The 27,979-nt window shown below is 28.0% G+C and overlaps 1 protein-coding gene and 1 pseudogene across 1 annotated transcript; both read right to left on the bottom strand.

Moving 5' to 3' along the window:
* Positions 1 to 162: 162 nt before the first annotated feature.
* On the bottom strand, positions 163 to 26,917 carry LOC136074051 (retinoblastoma-binding protein 5 homolog; annotated as a pseudogene).
* Positions 13,390 to 16,278, bottom strand: LOC136075086 (uncharacterized). Its single transcript, XM_065787328.1, has 2 exons — positions 15,822 to 16,278; positions 13,390 to 15,721 (listed from the first exon to the last, which is right to left on the bottom strand). The coding sequence occupies exon 2, from the start codon at positions 14,992 to 14,994 to the stop codon at positions 13,963 to 13,965; it is 1,032 nt and encodes a 343-aa protein (XP_065643400.1). The 5' UTR covers positions 14,995 to 15,721; positions 15,822 to 16,278; the 3' UTR covers positions 13,390 to 13,962.
* Positions 26,918 to 27,979: the final 1,062 nt, after the last annotated feature.

Genomic DNA, 27,979 nt, shown 5'->3' with positions numbered 1-27,979 from the left:
CTCCTTTTCATTGATGTCAACTGCTCACCTCCTAATAATAGACATACAAGCTGCATATAAATTACTAGGGTATAAAACACATCACAAATTAAATAATGAAAATCTAACATTGATGATAAAAAAAAAACCTGGCAACAAATCACTTTCTGGTTCATCAATATCTGGTGCAACAGGTAAATAAAGTAAACTGTCTTCATCATCATCGTCATCACTGCTGTAATATACAGGTTTGTCTATTGATATGACATCATCTAAAAAATGTAAATTCTAAGGTCCTTTGGTTTTTAACATTAATATATTTAACAATTAAATATTTAGTTAATTTTAACATTAAATTTTCAGCAAAAACAAAAATATATATATACTCTTGCATGATTTATTTTTTTGAAATTGTCATTATACTCATTTAAACCCTTTAAATACAATACAAAAAACCTGAGAAACTTTGTAGATAAACAAGTTTAGCATTGTATTTCTAGAGACATGGTAAATTAGATACCTAGATATTTCCAGAGAAGTTTGTTTTGTTTGTAAAAGGTTTACATAGAGATATTACCGTATAGGTCAGGCATGTCAAGCTCAATTTGGTATGGGGGCCTCTTTAGCCTAAGGAAATGTTGTAAGAGCCACTTAAGCTAATACTTATTTTTCTGATGAATGAAGTGTTACTCTTTAACCCAAACTGTCCTTTTGCTAAGATTTGATGTGAAGTAAACAAGATTATAATTATATTTAAAATCTATCAAATCATTGCAATATTATTAAAAAAACTACAGAAGTTTAATTTTACATTAAATTATTTCACACAATTTTATTTACATTATTTATTTCACACAACAAAATAATAAAATAAATTGAATGCTTTGAGTACTTTGTGACATGATAACCATCAACCATCAGTGTAATATGGTAAATCCTCATATTCACTGACATTTTCATTCAACAATGAAACAAACTGACAATGATTTAGTCTTCTTGCTCTTATAAAGTTGACAACAGATGTTATTCTTTTAATTACATAATCCAGATCAATTGTTTTTCCGCATAATACTTCTTGGTGAATGATACAATAAAAATTATTTTCTTTTTTGCCAATTTTCTCATACAAACAAGACCCTTCTTTGAACCAATCATAGCGGGTGCTCAATATGTATGCTCAATCATATGCAAGCTCCATCTGTGTGCTCAGTCATAGCGTGTGCTCCATCTATTGACACAAGTTTAGTAATTGAAAGTTTATACTTGTCTAGTATTTATTCAATCTCCAAAAAAATGTCTACACTTGTTGTTATACCATGCATTGGAATCAACTTCAGAAGCTCTTCTGTAATTTCATATTTGAAATTGCAACCGCTGATAAAAACAGACATCTTTGACATCCGTACTTTCATCAACAGCAATTGAAAAGGCCTGAACACCCTTACAGATTTTTGTGACCTGACTTCTCAAATCTATTGCTATGTCATTTACACGCTCAGCAACTGTATTTCTTGAAAAACTTATGTTGTTAAAATCTTTTATTTTTTCAGGGCAAAGCAGGGAGTTTCAATTAGGCAGTTTTTGATAAATTCACCATCAGTGAGAGGTATGGAATGAGATGCAATTATATGTGCCAGATTATAACTTGCTTTGACTACGAGTTCATTTGATTTGTTCACGGAATGAAAAATATTTCGTTGCTTTTTTAGTTTGGCTTTTAGTTCATTTAATTTGTCTGTCCTTTTATCTTTTTGATAAAATTTTTCCTGATATGTTTTATAGTGCCTCTTGTTATTAAATTCTTTCGGCACACTAACTTTTTGTTGACAAATCAGACAAATAATACTTTCATTAATGCTTGTAAAAAAGTAAAGCACTTCCCATTTTGACCCAAAATTTTTTTTATCTTCAATTTTACGTTTTCTGCTTGCACTTGGTTTTAAATGAGACATTTTGATTTTAGTGACAATAAAAAACAAAAATAACTCAATGTTAAACAACAACAAAAAGATAACGACTGATCTATTAGGTCGGGTGAATAAAAAAACCATTTGTCTTTCTTCAGCGTTTTTGCAGTAATTGTTCAGCTTTACGATAATAAAAATTTAACCAATTTCGATCAAATTTTTGTTCATGTAAAGCTGAGCAACTACTCAGCGTTTTTGGAGTAAACTGCTCAGCTTTATGTAAATAAAAATTTGAGAGATTTTGCTTAAATCTTTGTTCACATAAAGCTAAACAATTACTCCAAAAGCGCCATAATATCGTGATAATTTTTAAATAATTTTTTATGGCTTTAATTTCAGAGATTCAATTTTAATAAAAAGTTAGAAAATTAATTTATTATTACTGTCCTTTTTTATACAGGAGTTCAGAAAACTAGTTGTTTTTTACATTTTTGAAATGCATATCTGCGGGCCGCCATATGTAATAAAATGATAAAAACGTTTAGAGCCACCTATAAAAATCTTGCGGGCCGCATGTGGCCCGTGGGCCACCACTTTGACATGTCTGGTATAGGTATTCCCTCACTTACTAAAACAAGGGCTACACCATCACAAAGGCACAATTTCCACATTATTTATATAGAAAAAAAGAAATTAACTTCCTTTTATTTATTTGATTTCTATTATTATGTTACTTTCTATTTTTTTTGGTTACTATGAGTGATGTAAATTTGAACGCAATTAAAAAGGTGTTGGCCAAAATCAATGATGCATGACAGTTGGTAGTAAAAAACATATAGTAACTTAACTAAACGATAAAAACAAAAACAAAATGTTTATACTGAATTTTTAAAAGTATTTAAAAACATTTTTTCAAATTGATTATAAGTATTGAAAAAAAAAACTTTTTTTAATGAGAGTTTTGTTTTGCATAATTTTAACATTTTTATAATTTTTTTATAAATAAACTTATTTATAAAAGGCAACTTTTTTCCACAACTTTTAAATAAAGAAAATTGTCAAAGCACCACCCTCATGAATTTGTTATGATTTTTGATTATTAGTCCACTGGCAGAGAACAACAAAGAAGCAAATATTAAACTTTTTTTAACATAACTAACTTTTTAATTTCACCAATTTCAGCACAGTAATAAATATTCTGAACACAGTAACAATTACTTGAACAAACCTCAACTTCTTCATGTTGTTCATTATTTAGATTATTCAATTCTTCCTTATCTTCATCTGTGAGATCAAATTCACTTTCTGTATTCAATATTTTCATAAAGTTCTTTGAAATCAGGAGCAAATGCAAACCAATTTTCCTAAAAACAATAAAATAAATAAAAATCAGTATTTTATTAAAGTAAAATCAATAAAGGTTATTTATACAAAAATTTAAAAATTATTTATAAACTTCAATTTAAATTATTCATAAATTTTAATAAAAAAAAATTATTATTCTCTTGAAAAAAAAAAATTAAACTTTTTTTTAAATAAAAAAGAAAATAAAAAAATTTAAAGAAAAATTTAATTTAATTTACTACATGAGTTTGTGACTATATTATAACAAGTCCATTTGCAACAGAAAATATTATTGGTCTAATTGGATGCCACTAAAATTTGCAAATAGTATATTTAAATATTTAAATATATCATGAACTTAAATAACTTAAACAGCTGTAAAAATTGCAAAACGAAAAAAAACGAAAAAAAACGAAAAAAAAAGTGCAAACAAAATTATATATTTAGATTGACAGTCATCATCAGTCATTTAGATTTGAAACATGATGTTGATGAAATTGTTAATATAATTATCCTGGTCAATGATTATCTGATTTCTAACACTGATAAAGATGGTGTTTAATGCTAATGTCTAAAGAAAGTTATTAAAGACATTTTTTAATAAAGTTTGTATAATGCTGTAAAGAATGCCCAATAACGATGGCACCTTAAAAATGGTGATTATCCATAAGCAAGTCAACCATAAGCAAGTCAACCATGTGCTATTATAAATAAACTCTTTAAACCCTTGAAAATAAATACCAGCTCTTTATATTTTATAATCTTTTAGTTTTGATGATGCAGTCCACAAATTCAGAAAAATTAGTTAAGAAATTGACTCACTTGATAAACTATTATGTCAGGTCAAGTTATCATGCTACTGATAACATGTAACCCAGTACAATCTGCTTCATGTCCTGCTGCCTTGTAGGATACGCCTTTTTAGGCAAAGGCTAGGAGATGCCAACTCCGACTTAAAACACCCCCTGCCTTGAGGCTTTTGGCTGAGTAAAGGCTAGAGATGTTAAATGCATCTGGCTACTGTTTTGTAGAAGGCCTCATAGTCAAAGACTTAAGGAGTAAACAGATTCTATCTGTTGACCACCCCCGCACCCCTTTTTCATCTATTAGGCTGGCACAGATGTATTATTAATACATTGCGGAGGTCACATTTCGAGCCCTTTGTTATGGCTTAGGGTTTATTAATAGTAATGAGGCAATTGCTTGGGCTATTAAACAGTGTTCTGAGTACTATCTATGCTTTGAATCATGTTCTTAAACAAATTTAAAAATGAATAAAGTACCAAAAACTATAAAACACAAAAAACCATCATCACCAAGTTCTCTAAACCTATCATTCACTAATAATCGAAGTAACTTTTCTTCTGTTGAGTCTTATCTCTTGCAAAGTTCACCAGACCTACTTGCTTTTCGTGAGACTATTTTGAGTTCAGCTGTCTTATCTTGCGATCTTAGTGTTGATGATTATCTTCCTTTATTTCATTATAAGAATCCAATAGTCATATGCTTGGCCTGGGCATTTAATTTGTAAAAATTCACCCCTTTGTTGTGAAACTAGGTTTGAATCCAAAGACTATTCTTTCACGTGCCTTCGTTTAGCACCACTTTACTCTATCGCCTTTCTCTTTGTTATATATCGCTCTCCTTCATCTCAAAACTGCACTCTTTTTGATGTTATTTCTGATCTTATTGATCAAGCCCTCACTCTTTATCCATCAGCTAATATAGTTTTTGTTGGTGACTTTAAGGCTCACCACTCTGAATGGCTTGGGTCTAGTGTCAGTGATTCTGCAGGCATTAAAGCCCACAACCTTTGCCTCAAACCCTAACTCAAATAATCAACTTTCCAACTCGCTTTACAGACAACCCGAATCATTTACTTTCTCCACTCGACTTATGTCTTGTTTCTGATCCAAGTCAGTGCTCAGTTTCTCCACACTTCAAGCTGGATTCAAGCTGGCATGGAATCTTTTGTTCCCTCTCAACAATTCCAGGTCAAGCCTCACCCTCCTCCATGGTTTTCCTGTGCTGCTTCAATTGCCACTGTGCTGCTGCAATTGCCACTGTGCTGTTGCCACTGTGCAATTGCCACTGTGCTGCTGCAATTGCCAATCGAAACCGTAACTTCTATATCTATCAGCAAAACAATTCTCTAGAAAACAGATGTCTGTTAATTACTGCAAGAAACCATTGTAAAAAGGTTTTGTCTAACACCAAAGCCGGCTATTCTCAGGTCATGAAATCTTGTATTTCATCTCAAAAATTAGGCTCTCGTGACTTCTGGAGAATCTTTAATAGTATTAATAATAAGGGAAAATCTTTAATTCCACCTCTCTTGTATAGTTAAGACTTCGTCACCTCACCTAAAGACAAAGCTGAATTGTTTGCTAAAAACTTTTCATCAATATTATCTCTTAATTCCACTAGTTGCGTTCTACATATTATTGACAACAAACAGGTTGATCCATTGCTTGACATTCATATCACTCCAGCTTCTGTATCTAAAGTGATTTCCTGACTAGATTCTTCTACAGATTGTGGCCCGGACAAAATACCTGTTATTGTCTAACAGAAGTGTTCTCCGGAGCTGTCGTGTATACTCTCAAAACTATTCAACAAGTGCTTATCTGAGTCTTGTTTTTCAGCCTGCTGGAAAGCGGCATCTGTTATCCTTATCTTCAAAAATTCTGGAGAGCGATCTGATTCGTCTAACTACCGTCCCATAAGTCTTCTTCCTATTATAAGCAAGGTTTTTGAATTTTTAATTAACAAACACCTAATTTCTCATCTTGAATCTAATAACTTACTTTCTGACCAATGATCAATATGGATTTCGATCTTCTCGTTCTACAGCTGATTTGCTAACAGTAATAACTGATAGGTTTTATTGTGCATTAGATAAAGGTGGAGAGGTTAAGGCCATTGCTCTTGACATTTCAAATGCTTTTGATAAAGTTTGGAATGCTGGTCTCCTCCATAAACTTTCTTCTTATGGTGTATCTGGCAACATCTTTAAGATTATTGAATCCCTCCTTTCCGATTGTAGTATAAAACTTGTCCTCCATAGACAGCACTCTTTTTCTTATTCTATAATTTCAGGGGTTCCTCAAGGTTCTATCCTTGACCCTATATTCTTTTTAATTTACATTAACGATCTTCCAGATATTCTCACATCTAAGATGGCATTGTTTGCTGATGACAATTCATTTTTGTTGTGATAAGAAGCCAACACTCTCTGATTGCTTGGAGGGGGCATTTGAGCTTGAAAAGGATCTCACTTCTGCGACAGCATGGGGCTCACAGTGGCTGGTGAACTTCAATACAGATAAAAGACAATTTTTTTTCAGCCAATCGTTATTGCAATAAGTTAGATCTTCCTATATTTATGAACGGTGATATACTTGATGAGTCATCTACTCTTCATCTTCTAGGATTAACTCTTACTTCCGATCTTTCTTGGAAACCATATATCAAATCAGTTGCAAAATTAGCATCTGCTAAGGTTGCATTTCTTTATCAAGCTCGATACTTTCTTACTATGGATTTCTATTCTCTATCTCTATAAATGTCTACCATATCTGGGGTGGATCTTCTATTGATGCCCTTTCTCTTTTAGACAAGGTGCAAAAACGCATTGTAAACATAGTTTACAATAGAGTGGATCTGCTCTTTCAACCAACCTCCAACCATTATCACATCGTCGTAATGTTGCTTCTCTTTCTCTTTTCTACAAATTCTATAATGGGCACTTCTCTAAAGAGCTAGCGTCTCTTGTGCCATCTACTGAAATTTATTCTCGTGTTCCAAAAACGCTTATTCATCTAGTTTTTTTCCTCGAACATCAGTTCTTAGGAATTTGCTTCTTTCATCTTGCTTTCCTGATTCATATAATTTGCAATCCTTTAAGTCGTCTGTCAATTGTTATCTTGCTCTACAATCTTTATCTTTTCTCTTCCAGTAACTTCCATCTTTAATTAGTGGTTGCTTGCAGCCTTGTTGGAAGCGAAGATGTTTAAAAAAAAAAACAAAAAAAAATTCACACTAAAGCTGATTGACAATTATTTAAAAAGATTTTAAAAACATGTATTTAAATAAAATTATAACAAAAGATATCGAAAAGCCATAAAACCACAGAACTTTTGATTTTTATGTTTGGACTCGAACTATAATAGTTTTTTAATAAAGACCTAACACTTTTTTTAAAAAATAGTGTCTCAGTTTTAAATATTAAAATGATTACACAACTTTCATATTTCCATGCTTGAATAGTTAAACTAAAACCCATTTATCACAATAAAACTTGTTTTAAGCAAAATCTTATAGTGATAACTGTTCTGCCACTCTTTAAGTTTTTCTTTTACTGTTTTTTACTTTCTTTTTTTTCAAAAATTTAAGTTTGTTCCCAATGCTAATAATCAAACTAATATTTTTTACGTTATTTTGAAATAAAAATTATTTATAAGTGATACAGTTTAAAATAACAAAGATTTCTTCTTGTGTTGCTGATTAGTCAGCTATTTAGCTCAGAACATTTCTGCTTTTCTACTTTTTGTAAAAAGACACAAAAAGTAGAAAAGCAGAAATGTTCTGACTCGCTTTTGAACCATCTTTTAATCACAATCTGTTCAGCAGCGTAACAACCAACATGGAATATATGGAAAAATACTTAATTAAAGTCTTTGAAAACATGAAAGACTTGATAGTAATGAATTTGTATAATAAAAAGTAAATAAACAAACAGAAAAAAATTTAAAGGTAATAAAAAATATATAAAAACAAAAACATTGTTAGGATTACTGATGTTACCATAATACATTGATAGTTTGTGTCAAATCATTTAAAATCATTCTATTATTCAAATAATTTAACAACTTAATACAAATAAAAAAAAAGGCATTTACAAGCAACTCTCCAATGGTTCCACATAAGATTTTCACTAAACTGCCAATACATCTTTCCCAAATATACAAAGCATGTTGTCTTGATGATCCTATGAAACATGTCAAGACCAATTACTATAATATTTATTGTACTTTTAAATTTAGTCGTCTTTGCAGTCTATTTTGATATCCTATTTTTAGGTAATTAACATAGACTGCACACACAAATTCACCTTAAGGCTTATGTCGCAATCAGCTCTCTCCTTATTTATAGACAGAACTTAATTTATTACTATGTAAACTAAAAATATATTTTACTTGTTGTCAACCTAGAAGCTCAACACAATTTATCTTAAGAAAAAAATTTAGAAATCCTAAAAGTGAATATAAACACAACACATACATACACACACACATGAACACAAAGTCATATTCTTAGATAGAGATTGAGACTATTGAGTGTATTAGATGCGGTTCCTCAGAAAAGATTAAGAGCATTGTGGATGCAGATGATATAAATAGCATGTAGAGAGCTAGCAGCTTTAGGAGAAAAAGGTAGAGATAAATATAAGAAAACATGAAGAGTTCATAACGGTGTGAAAAAACCTTAGTTTAAGAATGCAGATTCTTGAGATTTTATACTAGAGAAACAGCATAGGGGATAAATCAAGGGAGGCTAAATCAATGATGAAGTTAATGATTATGATGATATATATATATATATATATATATATATATATATATATATATATATATATATATATATATATATATATATATATATATATATATATATACCCTGATAGTAAAGTATAACTGGACAATTCCTATTGGTTGATTAAACAACACTGTAATTTATAAAATATTTTAAAAAGTTTAAATATATGTGAAATCTTCGAATATATTAACTCATATTTACAGAAGTAGTCAATCAAGGCAATATCTTACCTGTCCATTAGACGATATCTTACCTGCTACAATAAACTCTCCATCAGAAAAAGCACATTATTTCCACAATGTTCTGAAACAAGATTAAAGTGTGATTTGCACCATAGCTAAATTTTAAAATAGTAATTGATTACAGATAACAAACTAAAATATACTTTATAATTTAAATATAAAATGTTTAGCATTTTATTTTGTTAGTTATTTTTATTTTAATTTTCTTTTTTTGTATTTTTGTTATTTTTGTTCAAGTAGAAGATTTTTAAATTCACAATATTAGAATGATTTTTTATTTTTATAAAATTTAACAATAGTTTGAAAAACAATATTACTAAATTGAAAAAAAAAAAAAATGCACATCAGATCAAGTTAAGGTTTAAAATTTAAATGATGTGTCACAAATTACCTGTTAACAAGAAAATTACCTCTTAACAAGATCTTGGAGTTTTTGTGTAGGCTCAGGCTCCTGCCCATCTTTACAGAAAATTACAGCATCTCCATCAAATACACGGATTACACAATCTTGGGAGTTTACCAAAAATGAGCTAAACAACATATAAACACTCCATCAATGATCAGATCAGTGTATATCACTTTCTATCTATCAAAGTGCATATCTCTTTCTACCTATATTGATTAGGATATAACACTATTGCCAATATGTTTTAAGAGATAGCAGGTAAAAACAAGATCATTTTTTTTGAGACCGTTCTAAGTAACAACTTAAAATTATCAGAGAAAGATGAAAAAGAATGCTAAAAAAAACATAAAATTTTTTGCAAAATAACCCTTAGTTAAGTTATTATTTTTTGTTAAGTTAAGTTAAGTTAAGCTTATTATTTTCAGTTAAGCTTATTTCTTTTTGTCAGCTATAGACTAAATTAATATTTTCTTAATATATCATGTATCAATGTATGAATAAATAAATAATAAATGTATCAATGCAGCATTAGCTACACACCAATAATGTCATACTGAAATAGGCAGCTATGGGACTTTAGCACATACATTGATTGATTAAATAGGGAGAACGTGAAAGGAGTGTTACTACATTAACTAAAGGTGTGGGTATATATTGGGTGTATGTAAATATATATACTTATACACTTGCATGATAGTCAGAAAGTTTTTCTATACTATTTATTTAATACCTAAAAAGCAAGACCAGAAAAATATAAAAAACTTTTTTTTTTTTTTTTTTTTAATTTTCCTGCCTAAATGAAAACCCTTGGTTGATGTATTTACACTCTTCTGTATCTGTGCTATATTAATTAATATAAGTACAACTGCAACTAAGATTTTTTTTAAGTTAAGAAAATTATATTTTATATTAATTAAAATTAAGAAAAAGTAGTAACAACAATTTAAAAAAATGCCATCTTGACTGCAATAGCTCCTTTTCCTTGGTGAATACAATATAAAAATCTGATTAGTCATAAAATAGATAAAACTGAAATATAAAAATAAATAAAAACTGATGAAGTTAAAAATTACCAGAAACGATTACAGAGGTTTTATACAAAACATTTGGATGTAAAAAGTAAAGATAGAAACAAAGAAGCCTCAATTACAAAAACAAAGTTAAGATAAAAAATTCGAATTTTCTAAGCACAAAATCAAGGACACTTAAATAATGATGAAAAACATTCACATAGGTTTAAAATTCAATCAAAATTGGTTAAAAATACACATAAGTAAAATGTGATATACACTTAAATAAAAAAAAATATTATTAAAACATAACAGAGATAAAACGTAACAGGGATAAAACATAACAGAGATATAACATAACAGGGATAAAAATAGTATTGTCTCAATACAATTAAACATTTAAATATCACATGAATGTCTTAACATGAGTTGCTAATTATTAAAGAAGTATAAACAAATTATATTTAACTTTTATATTTAATTTAAATACACAAATATTATATGATTGTACCGAAAATAATTAAAATAATAATTTGTACTAACTTAATTATATTAATTATGTAATTAGTACTTACTTTCCTCATCTTGGAAATTCAATTGATTTTATTGCAGTATTTGCATTTGTAGCTGTGCTTATTCTATATGAAGTTTTAATCTATAAAAAAAATACAAAATATTCATTATTTTGTTCCTATAGATACAATATTACCTAACAACTACCAAGAAAGTTAACAAAACAGCAAAAAAATAATTTTATTATATTGTTCAAAAATTATTAAAAATTATATATATATATATATATATATATATATATATATATATATATATATATATATATCTATATATATATATATATGTATATCTATATATCTATATATATATATATATATATATATATATATATATATATATATATATATATATATATATATATATATATATATATATATATATATATAATATGTACATATATATATAGAAAATAAATAATTAATCAGACAAATTATTCCAGCAAACCAACAAGCATAGTTTGTTGAATTAGTTTGTCCGATTAGTTTTATTGATTAGTATAAAGATCAAACAAACCTGTAGTGTATTTGTTTCAATAACAGTTATCTATAATAAAAAACAAAATATATTCAAAATCCATTAAAAAATTAATTTTCAATATCAGTTTGACACATATTTTGTACAATGCAATTCTACATATATCCAAAAAAATATGACAAAAAAAATTTCATACAAACTATGATGCATTATACTTTTTATTGTTATATATTTTTCTTCATTTCTTTAGTTCTGCTTTTTTGTAAAGACACAAGAAATGAATTAGAAAAGAGTAGTAATAGAATTAAGTTGAATCTTTTGAATAATTTTACAGACACTCAAATAAAATTAATCAAAATGTTGTGTCTGTAAAATCATAATAAAGTTGAATCATTTTAAACAGACGCAACTCAGAAAAGCAGAGTAGTATTAAATAAAATTTTTAGAATGATTTTACAGACTCTCAAATAAAATCATTTAAAAGTTGAGTTTAGAATAATAAGTTTTGAAGTATTAACACAAATTGCTATCTGGAAAGTTCCAGATAACAATTTGTGTTAATACTTCAACCTTTTTTTTTTTTTTTTTTTTTTTTTGTTAATTCACCTCCCCAAGGCCAAGAAGACCACTACAGACAAGGAGGCTACTTAATTGTGGTTATAACCCTCTCTCAACTCTATAACTCTGAAACATGAACAGGGCCGTTGCGCGGTGAAACAAATTGAGCGCGGTACTACCATGGACATGGTGGGGATTGAACTCGGATTGATCAACATTATTTACACACGAAAACGTTAAATATGTTAATTTTTTAAATAGATAAAACAGCAGTGTAGCGCTGTGGATGTTGCAATGATATATTTAAGAGGCGCGTCTGGCAAGATTACAATTTAACATTTTTCAAGTTAACTTGTTTTTTTTTAAAGTTTTATTTTAAAGTAGTTTTAATTTTTTTTTATTATTGTTGTTTATAGGGTCATTCCATGCCAAGTGGTGCAAAGGTCCCTTATGGACCATCTCAGATTTTATTGAAATTTTTTGATTTTGTACATATATATGTTAAAAGCATGTTTTGAAAATTTTAGATCAATATCTAATATGGTTCTTGAGAAAACGCTATTTAAGTAGTGGGCTATTTTGCATAAAATTTCACTCTACAAGAAAAAAGGGTTTTTTCATCATTTTTAACAGCCAATAACTTTTGAACAAGTTAGTTTTATACTTCAATTATTATAAGATAGCAAGTGTGCTGTGGATACTTTAAAAAAAGAAAAAAATATTATTTCTGGCATCTTAACTTTTTCCATAATGGCGGGCTAAAGTTGATTTTTTTGTTTTAAGAATAAGTTTTTTTGTGATTTTAAAGACCTTAATCTTAAAAACTAGTTACAAAGTTAATACAAATCAAATTGCCTGCTGATCTACATGTGGTGGATAAACATTTTTAAAAAAATCAGTTGATTAAAGAGCTGCATTCAAAAGTTATAGGTCTCCAAAATGAGTCAGATCGAGATTTTCGTAAAATTGATCTGTGATGCAAAGCATCTGTTACCTAAGATAACACATTTTTTTTTTTATAAAATTTTTTATACGCATCAATTAAAGACTGTTAATTAATAAAAACCAAAAAAATTAATGGGCGCTTATTTATAACCCCCAAAAGGTAGTCTCTAAAAGTCAGGTAAATTTTCCATAAAATTCTGAAATTGACATAATAAATAAATGCATTGAATTATATAATGTTATTTATTATGAAATATCAATTAAAAAATATCAATGCTTAAAGCCTTTTAATCCCTTTAGATAAAGAACTTTTAAATCCCAATAGATAAAGTCCCCTCCCCTCTGTCCCCTCCCCTCTTTATAATACAATAATTTTTTTAATGAAAAACAAACAAAATGTTTTTAAGAAAATAAACAAAAATAATAAAATTTACAAAAAGTTAAATTTCTCAAATAATAAAATAATCTCATTGATTTCTTTTAAGTCAATACTATAAAATCTTCCACTGTTTGACTGGACTTTAAGAGATTGCACTTTGCATAAAATATGCATTAGAGGTACCCAACAAAGATCATCTCTGCATGGCCACGTAAACTTGTTACATAAAGACTTTTTCATGAATTTCATATTAAGATCTTGATGCTCTTCTGAAATACTAAGAATATTTCCTAAATACCATTGAGCATCGTAAACGCAGGCCACATATTCTTCTGGTGAGTAACTGGAAATTTTATTAATATAAATTCTGCAAGTAGAAAAATCCACATTAGTGCAAATAATATCAAATGAGACTCTTCTTACTTTTATTGAGGTAAGTGACATTGGGATAAAACTGTGGTGGTTTCGTGTCCCAGGTATTGTCGAACAAGAACGATATCTCTCTTCCAAATTGAAGTTTGTAGTATGTGTTTCTATTGAAACTTTGTCAACAAAAAAAAAAAGATATTCCTTTGACGTGTTGAACACACCAGCTGTACATTTTGCTTGGTGTGTCAATAGGATCATTTAGTGATTGTAGACTGGCTCGTGCAACAAGACGTTTCACTGTTCCACCAACACCATCACAAGGGCTTTTACCATGCGATGTTGCAAAAAAGTGCCACTCTGCAGTCATGTCAAAATCGTGTTTATGGTAGCATAAGTTGATAAGATTTTTGTAATTTTTATATTGTGATGCAGCTCCATCACTAAAATAGATAATGTGTTCAAATGTTTGTAATTGTTTAAGTTTATCAATAACATTACCGATAAAGCAATGAACAGCATCTGTTCCATGTTTCAGATGATCTGATATAACACAATAACTTTGACTATCAAGTTTTCCATCTTTTATAAAATACGCAACAAAGGGGTGCACAGTTGCTTGGCTGTTATTCCAGTGAAAACCTTGCACTGCATCCTGTATTAGAAAACTATAGTTTTCTGCAAAGTCAAGAAGAACCAAAGCTTGATTTTCTTTTAAATTAGTTTTCAAATGTTGGTAGTAGGTGGCTTGACTTTTTGATATAAAATGATGCACTCGTAAACTATCTAACTGTTCATAAACCATTTCAATAAATTCATCTAAAGGTAGAGTTGCTGGTACTAAAGTACATTGGTAATTTGATTTTTGCCATTGATAAAAGTTAACTTCACTAATTTCTTTTTCTGTAAACAAAGTGTCAATGTAGTCTGACAAAACCTTTTTAGCAGGACATTTATCGCAGCTATGCAGCATACAATCTCTATTTTCAATGCTACAAACCATTAATTTTAATAAGATTTTGTAATCAGAAATTCCAGGAATTTTCTGTACAAGGAGCTTTACATTTTGATGGTACTGGCAAACACAAACTGCATGCAGACCAGAAGCACCACCCACAGGAATGCACCACTTGGGCCTTAGCTCACAAAATTTTGAAAATCCAACTTTAAGATAATTATATTTCTTTTTAAACTCAATATGTAGCTCTTTCATATTGACTAGTAGAAGGCGCTTTTGGATATGTTGCTTTTTACTATCTACTTTAACTGAAACAAACTCTTTTTTTCCTGGACAAACCCTTGAATATTTATCGCATTCGTAGAAATGAACAACCTCTGTAATTACATCTTCGCTTAGTTTTCTACCCGATTTTGGAGAAGGTTTTGATAGTATTCCACTTTTTTTACTTAATTTTCTGGCTTGTACTACAGATCTTTTTGAAGTAAAAAAAAACTTCTGAGTTTTCTCTATTGACCAACTGTCTGGAGTGAGTGTAAGAGTGTGATTTTTTCAGAATTTGACAATGTTTTTTCAAATTTTGACTTAATTTGAGTCATAATATTGTCTAAATCTGTGTTTGTTTTTTTCAAACATTTTTTTGAGGGTGATTCAATTCCACAAAGTGCAGCTATTTCTAAACCTAGCACATTGGCAACAGCCTTTTGTGTATGAGCTCTTACGCTATCAATTTTACGCTTTCCATATGCAACTCTATCTTTTTTTGAAACAAGTTTTAGAGGTGAGCATCCAAAACTTGCAATACTTGAATTAAGATCTTCTTTTAATGTATGGTTGTCAACATAAATTTCTTTTTCTTGGAGTTCATTTTCTTTTGTATTATGTTTGCAATTCAGAACTTTTCTGCAACTAGTGCAAATTTTTTGACCAGGTATTAAACCAAAATCTTTGGCATATGAAAGACTGATAACTCTAAGAGAATCTAAAAAATAACGGAAATAATTATTAAATATTTTTTTTTTATTTATTTAGTGTTATTAAGGTATTTTTATTAAAATAAGATATTAAATATTAAAACTTACTTTTCACATTTTTTGCGTGCTTGTTCAACGGATTACAACAATACCTGCGATGTTCATTCTCATACCTCGACAAGTAAACTTTCTCGTGATAGCTACAAATAAAATCTATGGGATTTATTTTGCTTCTCAAAGAAATAAGCTCTTGGTTTAGTTTAGACAGTTCTTGGTAGCGTTTACTTTTATTAGATAGATAGCACTGTTCAATTAATGCTTTACCAATACAGCAAATAGAAAGCTCAGGCATATTACTTATTATTAATTAGTTCTAAAATACAACAATTTATTTGGTTTTATTAGTACTTTTTAGATTGACATACTAGTAATATAGAATTAAATGAAACAATAACTAAACTTTTAAAAAGTAATAATTTTTTATGGAAAATTTACCTGACTTTTAGAGACTACCTTTTGGGGGTTATAAATAAGCGCCCATTAATTTTTTTGGTTTTTATTAATTAACAGTCTTTAATTGATGCGTATAAAAAATTTTATAAAAAAAAAAAAGTGCTATCTTAGGTAACAGATGCTTTGCATCACAGATCAATTTTACGAAAATCTCGATCTGACTCATTTTGGAGACCTATAACTTTTGAATGCAGCTCTTTAATCAACTGATTTTTTTAAAAATGTTTATCCACCACATGTAGATCAGCAGGCAATTTGATTTGTATTAACTTTGTAACTAGTTTTTAAGATTAAGGTCTTTAAAATCACAAAAAAACTTATTCTTAAAACAAAAAAATCAACTTTAGCCCGCCATTATGGAAAAAGTTAAGATGCCAGAAATAATATTTTTTTCTTTTTTTAAAGTATCCACAGCACACTTGCTAACTTATAATAATTGAAGTATAAAACTAACTTGTTCAAAAGTTATTGGCTGTTAAAAATGATGAAAAAACCCTTTTTTCTTGTAGAGTGAAATTTTATGCAAAATAGCCCACTACTTAAATAGCGTTTTCTCAAGAACCATATTAGATATTGATCTAAAATTTTCAAAACATGCTTTTAACATATATATGTACAAAATCAAAAAATTTCAATAAAATCTGAGATGGTCCATAAGGGACCTTTGCACCACTTGGCATGGAATGACCCTATATTTTTTTGCAAAGTTTCATAGAATAAGTGCATCAATCGGTACATAAACTGACTGTTATTCAGTCTTAATGGGAACTGGAACTAAAAAAAGACGTCTTTTGAACCATGCCCACTGGAGTAGTAACAGTGGAGTGCGCATACATCAACTGATTTAAATATAGATAGACACAGTAAAGTGTACATACATCTACTGAGGGTTTAGGTTTTATCAAGCATTCTTTAATATACAAAGAAAGTATTTCAATATTTATTTAAATAGAGTTTATAAATTGAAATTATTTATATGACAAATTATTAAACTGAATTAAACTTTAAAAAAAAAAAAAATTTAAATATATGCGTACAAATAAGAAAAAAAATAGTTGTACATGTACAAATAATGTTTAATCTAACTAAATAGAACATAGAGTATTTGATGAACCTTTACACTTAATTATTTGATGATAAAAATATTTTTAACTTGTATTTTCTGAAAACTATTTAGATATCTGAAAAAAATAAAATTTAAGAGAAATCCGGAATACTGGAAATATCTGGAAAAAGATAATCCCTGTATACAGATACAGACAGCTTGTTCTGAAAAAAAAAGCAAAGATTCACATAGCAATAAAGCCATGATAAACTGAGTAGAAAACTTAGTAATTGCAAAATAACACATAATACTCTCAAATTTGTTTCTTTTATTTTTTGAAAATAATAAATAGCATTTTAAAACTTATTTAAATACCTTTCCTTATGCATTTCCAGTAAATATGTAATCTCCTCTTTTATCAAATGAAGCTTGAATATTTTGTTCGCACTAAAACAGTTCTACTTATTTAGATTAGAATAAATACAACAGTATAGCAGATTGATATACTTGCAGCAAGATTGTAACATTTGATTTATAATATAGATTGATTCATAAAAATGATATTAAAAAATAAAAGTATATATAATGAATCTTTTTTGGGGTATTTAAATGTTTTATAGTAAATTATAGTTCATCATAAAGATATATATTACAGATATTATGTCAATCCTTATGTTAAAACGTTCAAGCTTTTTTAATTTCAAATGATGAAAAAAAAAAAAGAATATATTTATATATATTTATACATACTTGGGGTTAGTGAGGTTTCTTAGCCCTGGTCAAACTAATCAAAAAGGAAAAAAAACTCTTGAGTAAGAGAAGAAAAAGCTCACAGACTTTGGATGGTAACCACCCTAGTGGTGGTAGAATCACAATGAAAATACTCAGTCTAAATCTGCTAGGAAAAGCACCCAGTTGTTAAAAATTGCTTAAACTATTCTACTATGTCTTTTAATAGAAAAAAAACATTGCAATAACCTATAGAGCCAGAAATATTAAACTATCAAAAAAAAGAAAAAAAAAGCTTATAATATATCTCATAAAGTGTTCTTATAGAAACATATATGTAGAGTTCCACATGGTAAATAAAATAAATCTCCTTTTAGAAAATCACAATTAGGAATTTTTTTCCTTTCAACAATTAGTATATATTCTTTAGTGTCTTAAAAAAATAATGAAAGAATAAAAAAATAAATAGAACAAGCTATTTATAGATTTTAAAATAAGAGGAAAAGCGTATAATTCGATTTAAGAAAAAGTGTTGAAATATCATTATTTTTTAAATACCTTGTAGCAATCCAAAATTTTAGCAATTAGTTTTTAAATGGGTCAACCACAAAGCTGGTTTAATATTTTAAAGCATCAACATTTAATTTTTAAATATTTTGCAAAACATATTCAATTAGAAATTATTTAAACTTTAAAACATAGTCATATAGTCAATTTAAAAATATGGAATCATTCCAGGAAGCAGTTGCTTGTGCATCTAATGAAAATAAAAAAGGTGACTTAAATTATTTTAAAATCTAATTGCATTTATACTTAAAATTTATTTGCAGTTTACTTTTTTTATTACAGCGAAGAAGATAAAAAAATAGAAAAGCACTGAATTAAAGGAATTATACGAGTAGATATCATGACGAAAAAAAATGCAAAGCTAAAGAAAATGCTAGACTTCAAAGACAAAGGTGGAAAAAAGATTTTCAAAAGATTAGCTGAAAGAACAAAAACTTGAAAGAATGAGAAAATCTCGACTGCTGCAAAAAGACAGATCTTCATCTGTAGAATCAAATCACCAATCATTTGCAAATGTGCAAGTTAAAGAAAGGTATATGAAAAAATTGAATCGCTATCTTCCCAAAAGTCCTGTTCAGAAAAAGGAACTGCAGTGTTGTGTACTCAATGAAACTCAACCATTAACTTACTCAATTTAAAAATTAAGAAACAATCTCAGAGAGAAAGAATTTGTGCTTATTAAAATTTTTTATTGCGACTATGAAATTAGTCAACTTTACCCCAGAACAGCAGATTATACTTCTGTAATGATATGAGACAGAAAGGTGTGTGTTCAAATCCGACACATGTTATATACGCTAAAAGAAGCTTTCGAAGAGTTTAAACTAAACCATACAGATATTAAATTAAATCTTAAAATGAGACCACTTTCGCAGGGTTCAAATGTACTCTCTACAATTAAAACGGGAAACTTAATGATTCTGAATTTTATTTGCGAAAAATGCTGTTTGCAAGGAATGTATGGCTTATAGTCTTTTTGATAAATTATTACTTCAGTTCGAACAATTTGAGTTAAACATTTTGTGGAACCAGTGGCAGAAACCTAAAGCAAAATTGTATATTAAAAAAGCAAAGGTTAACAAAGAAGGAACAATTGCAGTTTTATTATCACATGTTAAAGAAATGCGTGCAAAGTTTATTATTCATAGTAATGTCAAAAGTAGTCAATCATCCTTATTTAAATTAAATATAGAACCAGCGATTCAAAAAGATTCAAATAAGGCTGTTATTCAAGTTGACTGGGTAGAAAATTATTCTTGTTTTTACCAAAACGAAACGCAAGCAGTATTTGGGTCAAAATCACATTTCTATTTTTATATGTGCAGTTTGGCATCATCAAGTTAAATCTTTTGCGCTAGTTTCTGATTCAAGCGACCATAAAAAATTATCTGTTGTTTTAAAAATAAATAAAATTATCGAGCTTCTATCAGACGATATTACAAAAGTTCATATTTTCAGTGACAAGGCATTATCTCATTCGAAAATAAATATATTTTAGCATCAATGAAAATTTTAGAAGTAAAGCATACAATTAAAATGCACTGGTACCGTTTAAATGCTATCCGTGAAATGTTAAAAATTCCAAGATCTCATATTCAAAATCCCCAAATCCTAAATGGTCAAAATTTAAATTGATTTAACACAAATTTAAAAAAATTATATCATAAAAATAAAACTATTTATTAACAAAATAGTAGTTGTAATATAATATTATATAACATTAACAAATATTACATTAAATGAGTTACATACATTATAGATATATAATTTTTTTACACTTGCATGGGTTTTGCAAAATGTTCAATACTAAAGCTGTTTAGTACTTTAGTCTTTTAAACTCAAAATTACAAACGTAAATTGTTTCACATGACTTGTAACTATTTTGCTATACACTTTTATTACACTATTGTTATCCATAAGGCTTCACTAAAAGAATCTGATCAACTTTTTTTATAACTTTTTTTGATCGAGCTTTTACAATAAGAATCAAAATTATTTTTTTAAACGCATGGGTATTATTGAAATTGATCTTTTAAATACAAAAATGAATGAATAAATAAGTATTTCATTGAAACAACAATGAATAGGACTAAGCAAGAAAATAATGAAAATCAGAGGATGAAAAAAAAAACAAAACAAACAGTAATCAGCAAAGAACTTAGGATAACAATAAATAATAGCAAAGAAATTAGGTCTTCTTAATTTTGCCTCTTCGTGACAGTCTTCATTTTGAGGTTAGTATTTGCTCTTATTTGGTGTTTATGTTTTAATTAAAACAATTGAAGTTTTTGTCAAATGTAGTAGAACTTTGGCAACTAATACCCAATGGATACATACTCTAAACTGGTCTTTCTACAAATTGGTCTATCCTGTTTAAAAATTGGTATTGTAGATAATATTATATCTCCATGTATAAGTTTGTTTACTATACAGATTTTACACTCTTCACTTGCTATGTCTTTTTGATTTTTTTTTCCACTGCTATGTCTTTTTGATTGTAGTCTTAGTGTTAGAGTTTTTGCATTTTCACATTGCTGGTGTCAATGGAATTTTCTTTTCTTTTTTAGTTTTGTTAATTCACCTCTTCAAGGCCATAAAGGCCACTACAGTCATGGAGAAGAAACAAGTTAAGAGTGGTGCTACCAGGGACGTGGTGAGGAGCAAACTTGGAACTTCTTAATTACCAAGCAAAGTATCTGCCACAAATAAAATTTTTTAGACATGATTTGCTTATGTAAATAAAACATTTATAAAAAACATGGATTTAAATGTTGTAACTTCTTAGGGTTTAGATAACAAAAATTAGGTTAAGTTGACAAAAAAAAAAAAAAAAAAATCTTTTTTTTGTTAACTTTTGTTTTTTAGTTTAAAAAAAATCATCATTTTAGCTTAAAAATTTAATTTAATGCAGAAAAATAAACTTCCGGTGGAGTGTTTTTCTTTTGTTTATGTTTACTTATTTTTATTAATGATATTTCTTTGTAAATAAAAAATGGTGTCTTTAATAAATATATATAAAAAATAGTGTCTTTAAAATGGTGTCTATAAAACATGGTGCCTTTAAAGCATTTTGTTTATGTTAACTTTTCGAACTTTTCAAATAAGATAGTTATTAGTTAACTTTAGATTTTTAAGTTGACTAAATTTCTTATAAAGTAAATACTCCAGCTTGTAGAAACTTAATAGCAAAAATTGCTGGTGTAATGAATGGATAAAAATTGCTGGTACCAAGAATGGATAAGGAATGGATAAAGAATGGATAACTACTTTAACAATTGTTGTATTAAAACAATGAATTTTTCAAACAAAATTGTTTAAAAAAAACTTTGAATTAATTGTAAAAAAAATATTTTTTTTTCAGGTTTCAATTCATTTAGCTTTTAGATTCAATTCATTCTAAATTATTTTAATACTTCTAATTTATTTGAAACTATTATTTAAACAATAACTATTTATTGCAGAAATTTAACAAAATAACAACTAAAATAATTTATGACAAAAATTCAAATGTTCATAATGTTAATCATAATGCTAAATTATTTACTTCATCTTTTGTCTTCCAGCCACTTCAACTCAAAAATTGGTTGCTCGCAGGATTGCTGGAGGTGATGTTGCAAAAAAAAAAAAAAAAAAAAAAAACGGAGAGTATGTAATAAGCTGGTGACTCTATGTTTGCTTTTAATATACTCATCTTTCACTGATACAGATAGCACAAAAGATGGAGGAAGAAGACTCCATACAGTGACTATTCTATTAAGAATAAAAATCTTTCTTAATGGACATTCTTTTGTTAATTCCTTTTTGAATCATTTAGGATTTCTTCTGTATGCAGATTATTCTTTTATTAACTGTTATTTAACTGTTGTTCAAACTTTTGTAGCAGTGTCCAGTGGTTTTAAAAATTTAATAAAATTTAATTAATATAATATAATAACTAATATTATTTAAATAACTTCAATTTTCAAACTGCTTGAAAGACATGTTAAGATATTTAAACATTTAAATTATAATAAATAAATACCATAGTCTTAAATACAAAAAAGCCCTAAATCCTAAAAAGGATTTATTAATAGAAAAATTCATTTATATTTTTAAACTTTGAAAACATTTTTTACAGAAATGATCTAAACTGATTTCAATTAAAATATGTTCGGATATCATCATTTGACAATTGAAACTTACAAGCAAGCATTAATGACACTGTTTTCAAAACATTTTAACAATGATTTCAAGTAGGAAAAACAACAACAAAAAAGAAATTTACACCTGCAATTTTCACTTACAAAAATGAAACTTAAAAAAGAAAATGAATTTTTATTGACTAACTTGAAAAAATTTAAAATGAAATTAAAAATCTAAAAAAAGTTGAAATTAAAATTTTTCTAATAGAAAAAAATAAAAAAATATCAGAAAGATTATAAAGTGTAGTTAACAATAGAGAAATAATTCATAATAAAACCCTTTTTTGAAGATGAATATATTTTCTTAGACAAAATTGGTTGAACCGAAAATCAAAATTATTTATTGTGTATGAATTTAATTTGTTTGCAAAATCTTTGCAATAATTTGTTTGTAGGCAAGATTGTAGTTTATTTAAAAAAAAATACTTTTAAAATACAAATTCATAATATCAAAACATTTAGTGGTAATCATACTGAGACTTTTAAAATATATTTTAAGAATATTTTGAAATAAGATTCCATAGAATCTAGTAAATACATAAAAAAGAGCGACGTAGTAGTACTTAAGTAGCAAGAGTAGTAGTACTGAAGTAGAAGCAGTACTGAAGTAGTACATACAGTAATCAGGCATCTAATACATTTGATCAAGAACAATTACAAGTAAATTAGCTCTAAATTCCTAAACACAAACTCAATTAAAAACTCATGTAATTAGCATTTCCAAATCAAAATTATAAATAAATGAAATTGGCAAAATAAATTTTTTTTTTTTTTAATTGTTTTTATTTGAGTTTAATTCTATATTTTGCTTTTTTTCTACTTTTTATAATATATGTAAATTAAATACAATACATATACTTTATATATATTGTATTTATTTAAAACATTTTTTTTAAAACATCTTTGCTTCCTTCCAACAAGGCTGCAAGCAGCCACTAATTAAAGTTGGAAGTTACTGAAGGAGAAAAGATGAAAATTGTAGAGCAAGATAACGATTGAAGGATAACTTAAAGGATTGCAAATTGTATGAATCAGGAAAGCAATATGAAGGAAGCGAACTCCAAAGAGCTGATGTTTGAGGAAAAAAACTAGACGAATAAGCGTTTTTGGAGCACTTAGGAACAGTCACAGAAAAAGGATGACACTTAATTGAATGACGAGTAACACGAGAATGAATTTTAGTAGATGGCACAAGAGATGCTAGCTCGTTAGAGCAGTGCCCATTATAGTATTTGTAGAAAAGAGAAAGAGAAGCAACATTACGACGATGTGATAATGGTTGGAGGTTGGCTGCAAGAGCAGGTCCAACTATGTTAACAATATGTTTTTGCAACTTGTCTAAAAGAGAAAGGGCATCATTATAAGATCCGCCCCAGATATGGCAACAGTATTCCATACAAGGCCGGATATGAGATTTATAGAGATAGAGAATAGAATCCAAAGTAAGAAAGTGACGAGCTCGATAAAGAGATGCAACCTTAGCAGATGCTAATTTTGCAACCGATTTGATATATGGTTTCCAAGAAAGATTGGAAGTAAGAGTTAATCCTAGAAGATGAAGAGTAGGTGACTCATCGAGTACATCACCGTTCATAAATATAGGAAGATCTAAGTTATTGCGATAACGATTGGCTGAAAAAAATTGAGTTTTATCTGTATTGAAGTTCACCAGCCACTGTGAGCCCCATGCTGTAACAGAAGTGAGATCCTTTTCAAGCTCAAATGCCCCCTCCAAGCAATCAGAGATTGTTGGCTTCTTATCGCAACAAGAATAAATGGTAGTATCATCAGCAAACAATGCCATCTTAGATGTGAGAATATCTGGAAGATCGTTAATGTAAATTAAAAAGAATATAGGGCCAAGGATAGAACCTTGAGGAACCCCTGAAATTATAGAATAAGAAAAAGAGTGCTGTCTATGGAGGACAAGTTTTATACTACAATCGGAAAGGAGGGATTCAATAATCTTAAAGATGTTGCCAGATACACCATAAGAAGAAAGTTTATGGAGGAGACCAGCATTCCAAACTTTATCAAAAGCATTTGAAATGTCAAGAGCAATGGCCTTAACCTCTCCACCTTTATCTAATGCACAATAAAACCTATCAGTTATTACTGTTAGCAAATCAGCTGTAGAACGAGAAGATCGAAATCCATATTGATCATTGGTCAGAAAGTAAGTTATTAGATTCAAGATGAGAAATTAGGTGTTTGTTAATTAAAAATTCAAAAACCTTGCTTATAATAGGAAGAAGACTTATGGGACGGTAGTTAGACGAATCAGATCGCTCTCCAGAATTTTTGAAGATAGGGATAAGAGATGCTGCTTTCCAGCAGGCTGGAAAACAAGACTCCGGAGAACACTTTTGCAAGACAATAACAGATATGTTGTCCGAGCCACAAGCTGTAGAAGAGTCCACGCAGGAAATCACTTTATATACAGATTATTAGTATTATTATTATTATACTATTATTGCAATTATTAATATCATATTCATTTATTAGTGCTTTATTTTCCTTTCTTTCCTTTTTTTTAATTTATTTTTTCTTTATTTTTTTTTCTTTTAATCTTATTTTAAAATCTTTCTAAATTTTATTTATAGTTTTTTTTTTGTTTTTATTGTTTTTTGTTTTTTTTTTAGGTGTTGTTCCATTGACTAGTTTTTAACTATATGAGTGACACCTAACCTTATTTATATGAGCTTATAAAATATTATTGTAAATTTTTATATTAAACAGTTAAATAAATGGATTGTTTTAGTTTTAAATAAAACAATTCTGATAAAAAATGGTTCATTAAAAAGAAAAAGAAAAAATTTTCACAAAAAACTTATTTTTTAAATTTTAAACAAATTTTTCAATTATTTAAAAAACTAAAAAGATTATTAGTTATAACAAAAAATTAACAAATCTGATTGGTTTATTTTAGTTAAACGAATAATGATTAGTTTATATCAATTTAATGAATAACGATTGGTTTATTTTATTTTAACAAATAACGATTGGTTTATTTTAGTTTAAAATAACGAATCACTTGGTTTATTTTAGTTTGATTTAAATGAGTTTTTTTTCCAAAAAAAGCACTAGTCAAAGTTTATAGAATTGATAATCTTTTAAAAAATTAAATTATAACAATTATAACGTAATGCAAGAGTTTAAAAATTGAAAATGGTTAAAAATCTTATTTGTCACGTGGATAAAATTGTACTTTTTGAACAGCCAAAGGAAAGCAATAACGCACTTCACAATCACCTGACAAGACATCCCATAACCCAACATTCCAATCAGCTGAAGATGTTAAAATCTTTTTACCATTACAACTCCAACTAAAACATAAAATAAAGTATTTATTTCAATAGTTTTATGCTTTATGGTCACAAAAGTGTCCAATTTTCACAAAGGTTTTCTTACAAAGATTCTTTATTCAATTTTTGAACTTAAAAATTTTTAATTAAATCTTAATTTCCAAAAGAATAGGAAAGTTTTAATAATAAAAAAAACTGTAAAGGTTAGATAAAGTGATAAAAATGTTATTAATTTGTTGTGGAAGTAAAATTGTAACATCAATAAATGTATGCACATTAGGCAGGCTTGGTCGGAAGCAGGAGCGATTGCTCTTATGTACTGACCACAGAAATGATATTAAGTTGCGAAAAACAGGCCAAATTTTTTAGTCATTTTGAGAACATTAAAGTTTGTGTATGTTCGTAAAACAAAAAAATATTTTATCAAACGAACTATTATATTGATACTACGGCTCATTCTCAGAGCCACATCTGCAAAGGTGTAAATCTTTTACTAATATAATTATTTGTTTACTAATATAAATGTTTTAAATATATTTTTTTAAATTGTCAATATTTTAAAAGTTTGTTTTATATTACAGATTTTATTAGTATATTCTTATTTTTTATTTAAAAACTATGTATTTTTTATGTAAATGTAAATTTGACCACAGAAATAATATTCAGTTGCAAAAAATCTGTCCAGTTTTTTGCAACTAAATATTTTTTCTGTGGTCAGTACTTGAGAGCAATCGCTTCCGCTTCCAAGGAGTTAATTCTTTTTTTATGTATATTTATGTATATTGCATAAGAAGTTAATTCTTACAACTTAGTTACCAATTTAATTGGGTTAATTAGTGGAACTAAGGCATCTCCAAAGCTCATTTCTCAGGGTGTCATGCACTATCTATGATCAACTCAGGGTGTCATGCACAATCTATGATCAAATTTAGTTCTCTAATAACTTAAAACATTGCCAACAAATTGTTAAAATTAAACTTTTACAAATATCCATGGTCAAACTTGGTCTTTATAGAATCTTTTCATTAGTTCAATCTTACCTCCCTCGCTAGACATTCTTGCTACTTGTAAAACTTATTTGAATTTGAATGTTTCATCTTTAGATCTCAGTAATGATGACTATTGTCATTTGACTAGCTAGTTACATGGAATATTACTCAATCACCATTAATCAGTCACTAAGTCTTGGTCTTTTATTTCTGATAATTGTGTCTCCGCCACATAAACCCATAGATGCTTTAATTTTCTTGAGTTAATCTAACTCTACCCAATAGTTTTTACCTACTTGTTTAACTGCTTTCTAAATCTTTTTTCATTTTTTCCCACACAACAAAACACTTGCTTTAAAACAAATATCTTTATATTGTTGCAAGAAATACAAAAAGGTGCTTTCTAATGCAAAACTCTATTATTAACTATCTTGTATTTTATTCCAGAAGTTAAGTTTAAGACTTTTGGAAAATATTTATCAACATCATTAAAAAAGTTATGTCTTTAAGCTTTTAATTAAAAGACTTTAAATACCTCATCATTAAGACTAACAATTAGATTTTATCTCTAAAAATCAATACAGATTTCAAACCTCTTGTTTGACAAACTCACTTTTTAACTATTATAACAGAAAAGTTCAATAACACATTTGATAAAGATGGTAAAGGCTTTTACTCTAGACATAAAAAGCTTTCCATATGATACAATCTTCTTCATAAGCTAACTTCATATGGTGTAGCTGAGGAAGTTTTTAGAATTGTTAAATCATTTCTTTCTAAGCACAGTATTGATATCGGCCTTAAAGACCAATACTATAATTTAATTCTTATTCATTAACTTCTGGGGTACCTCAATGTTCCATCCTTGGTCTTTTCAATAGTTGCTTGCAGCTTTGCTGGGTACAAATTAGTTAAATATAATAGTAATATTTAAATG

This window comes from Hydra vulgaris, chromosome 01 (assembly GCF_038396675.1).
Source record: "Hydra vulgaris chromosome 01, alternate assembly HydraT2T_AEP".
Classification (NCBI taxonomy): domain Eukaryota; kingdom Metazoa; phylum Cnidaria; class Hydrozoa; order Anthoathecata; family Hydridae; genus Hydra; species Hydra vulgaris.
Note: the sequence above shows the minus strand (reverse complement) of the source record. Positions and strands in the feature narration are given on the sequence as shown.

Coding starts and splice junctions, on each gene's coding strand:
- LOC136075086 (XM_065787328.1), bottom strand. CDS start 14,994: ATGAAAGAGCTACATATTGAGTTTAAAAAGAAATATAATTATCTTAAA.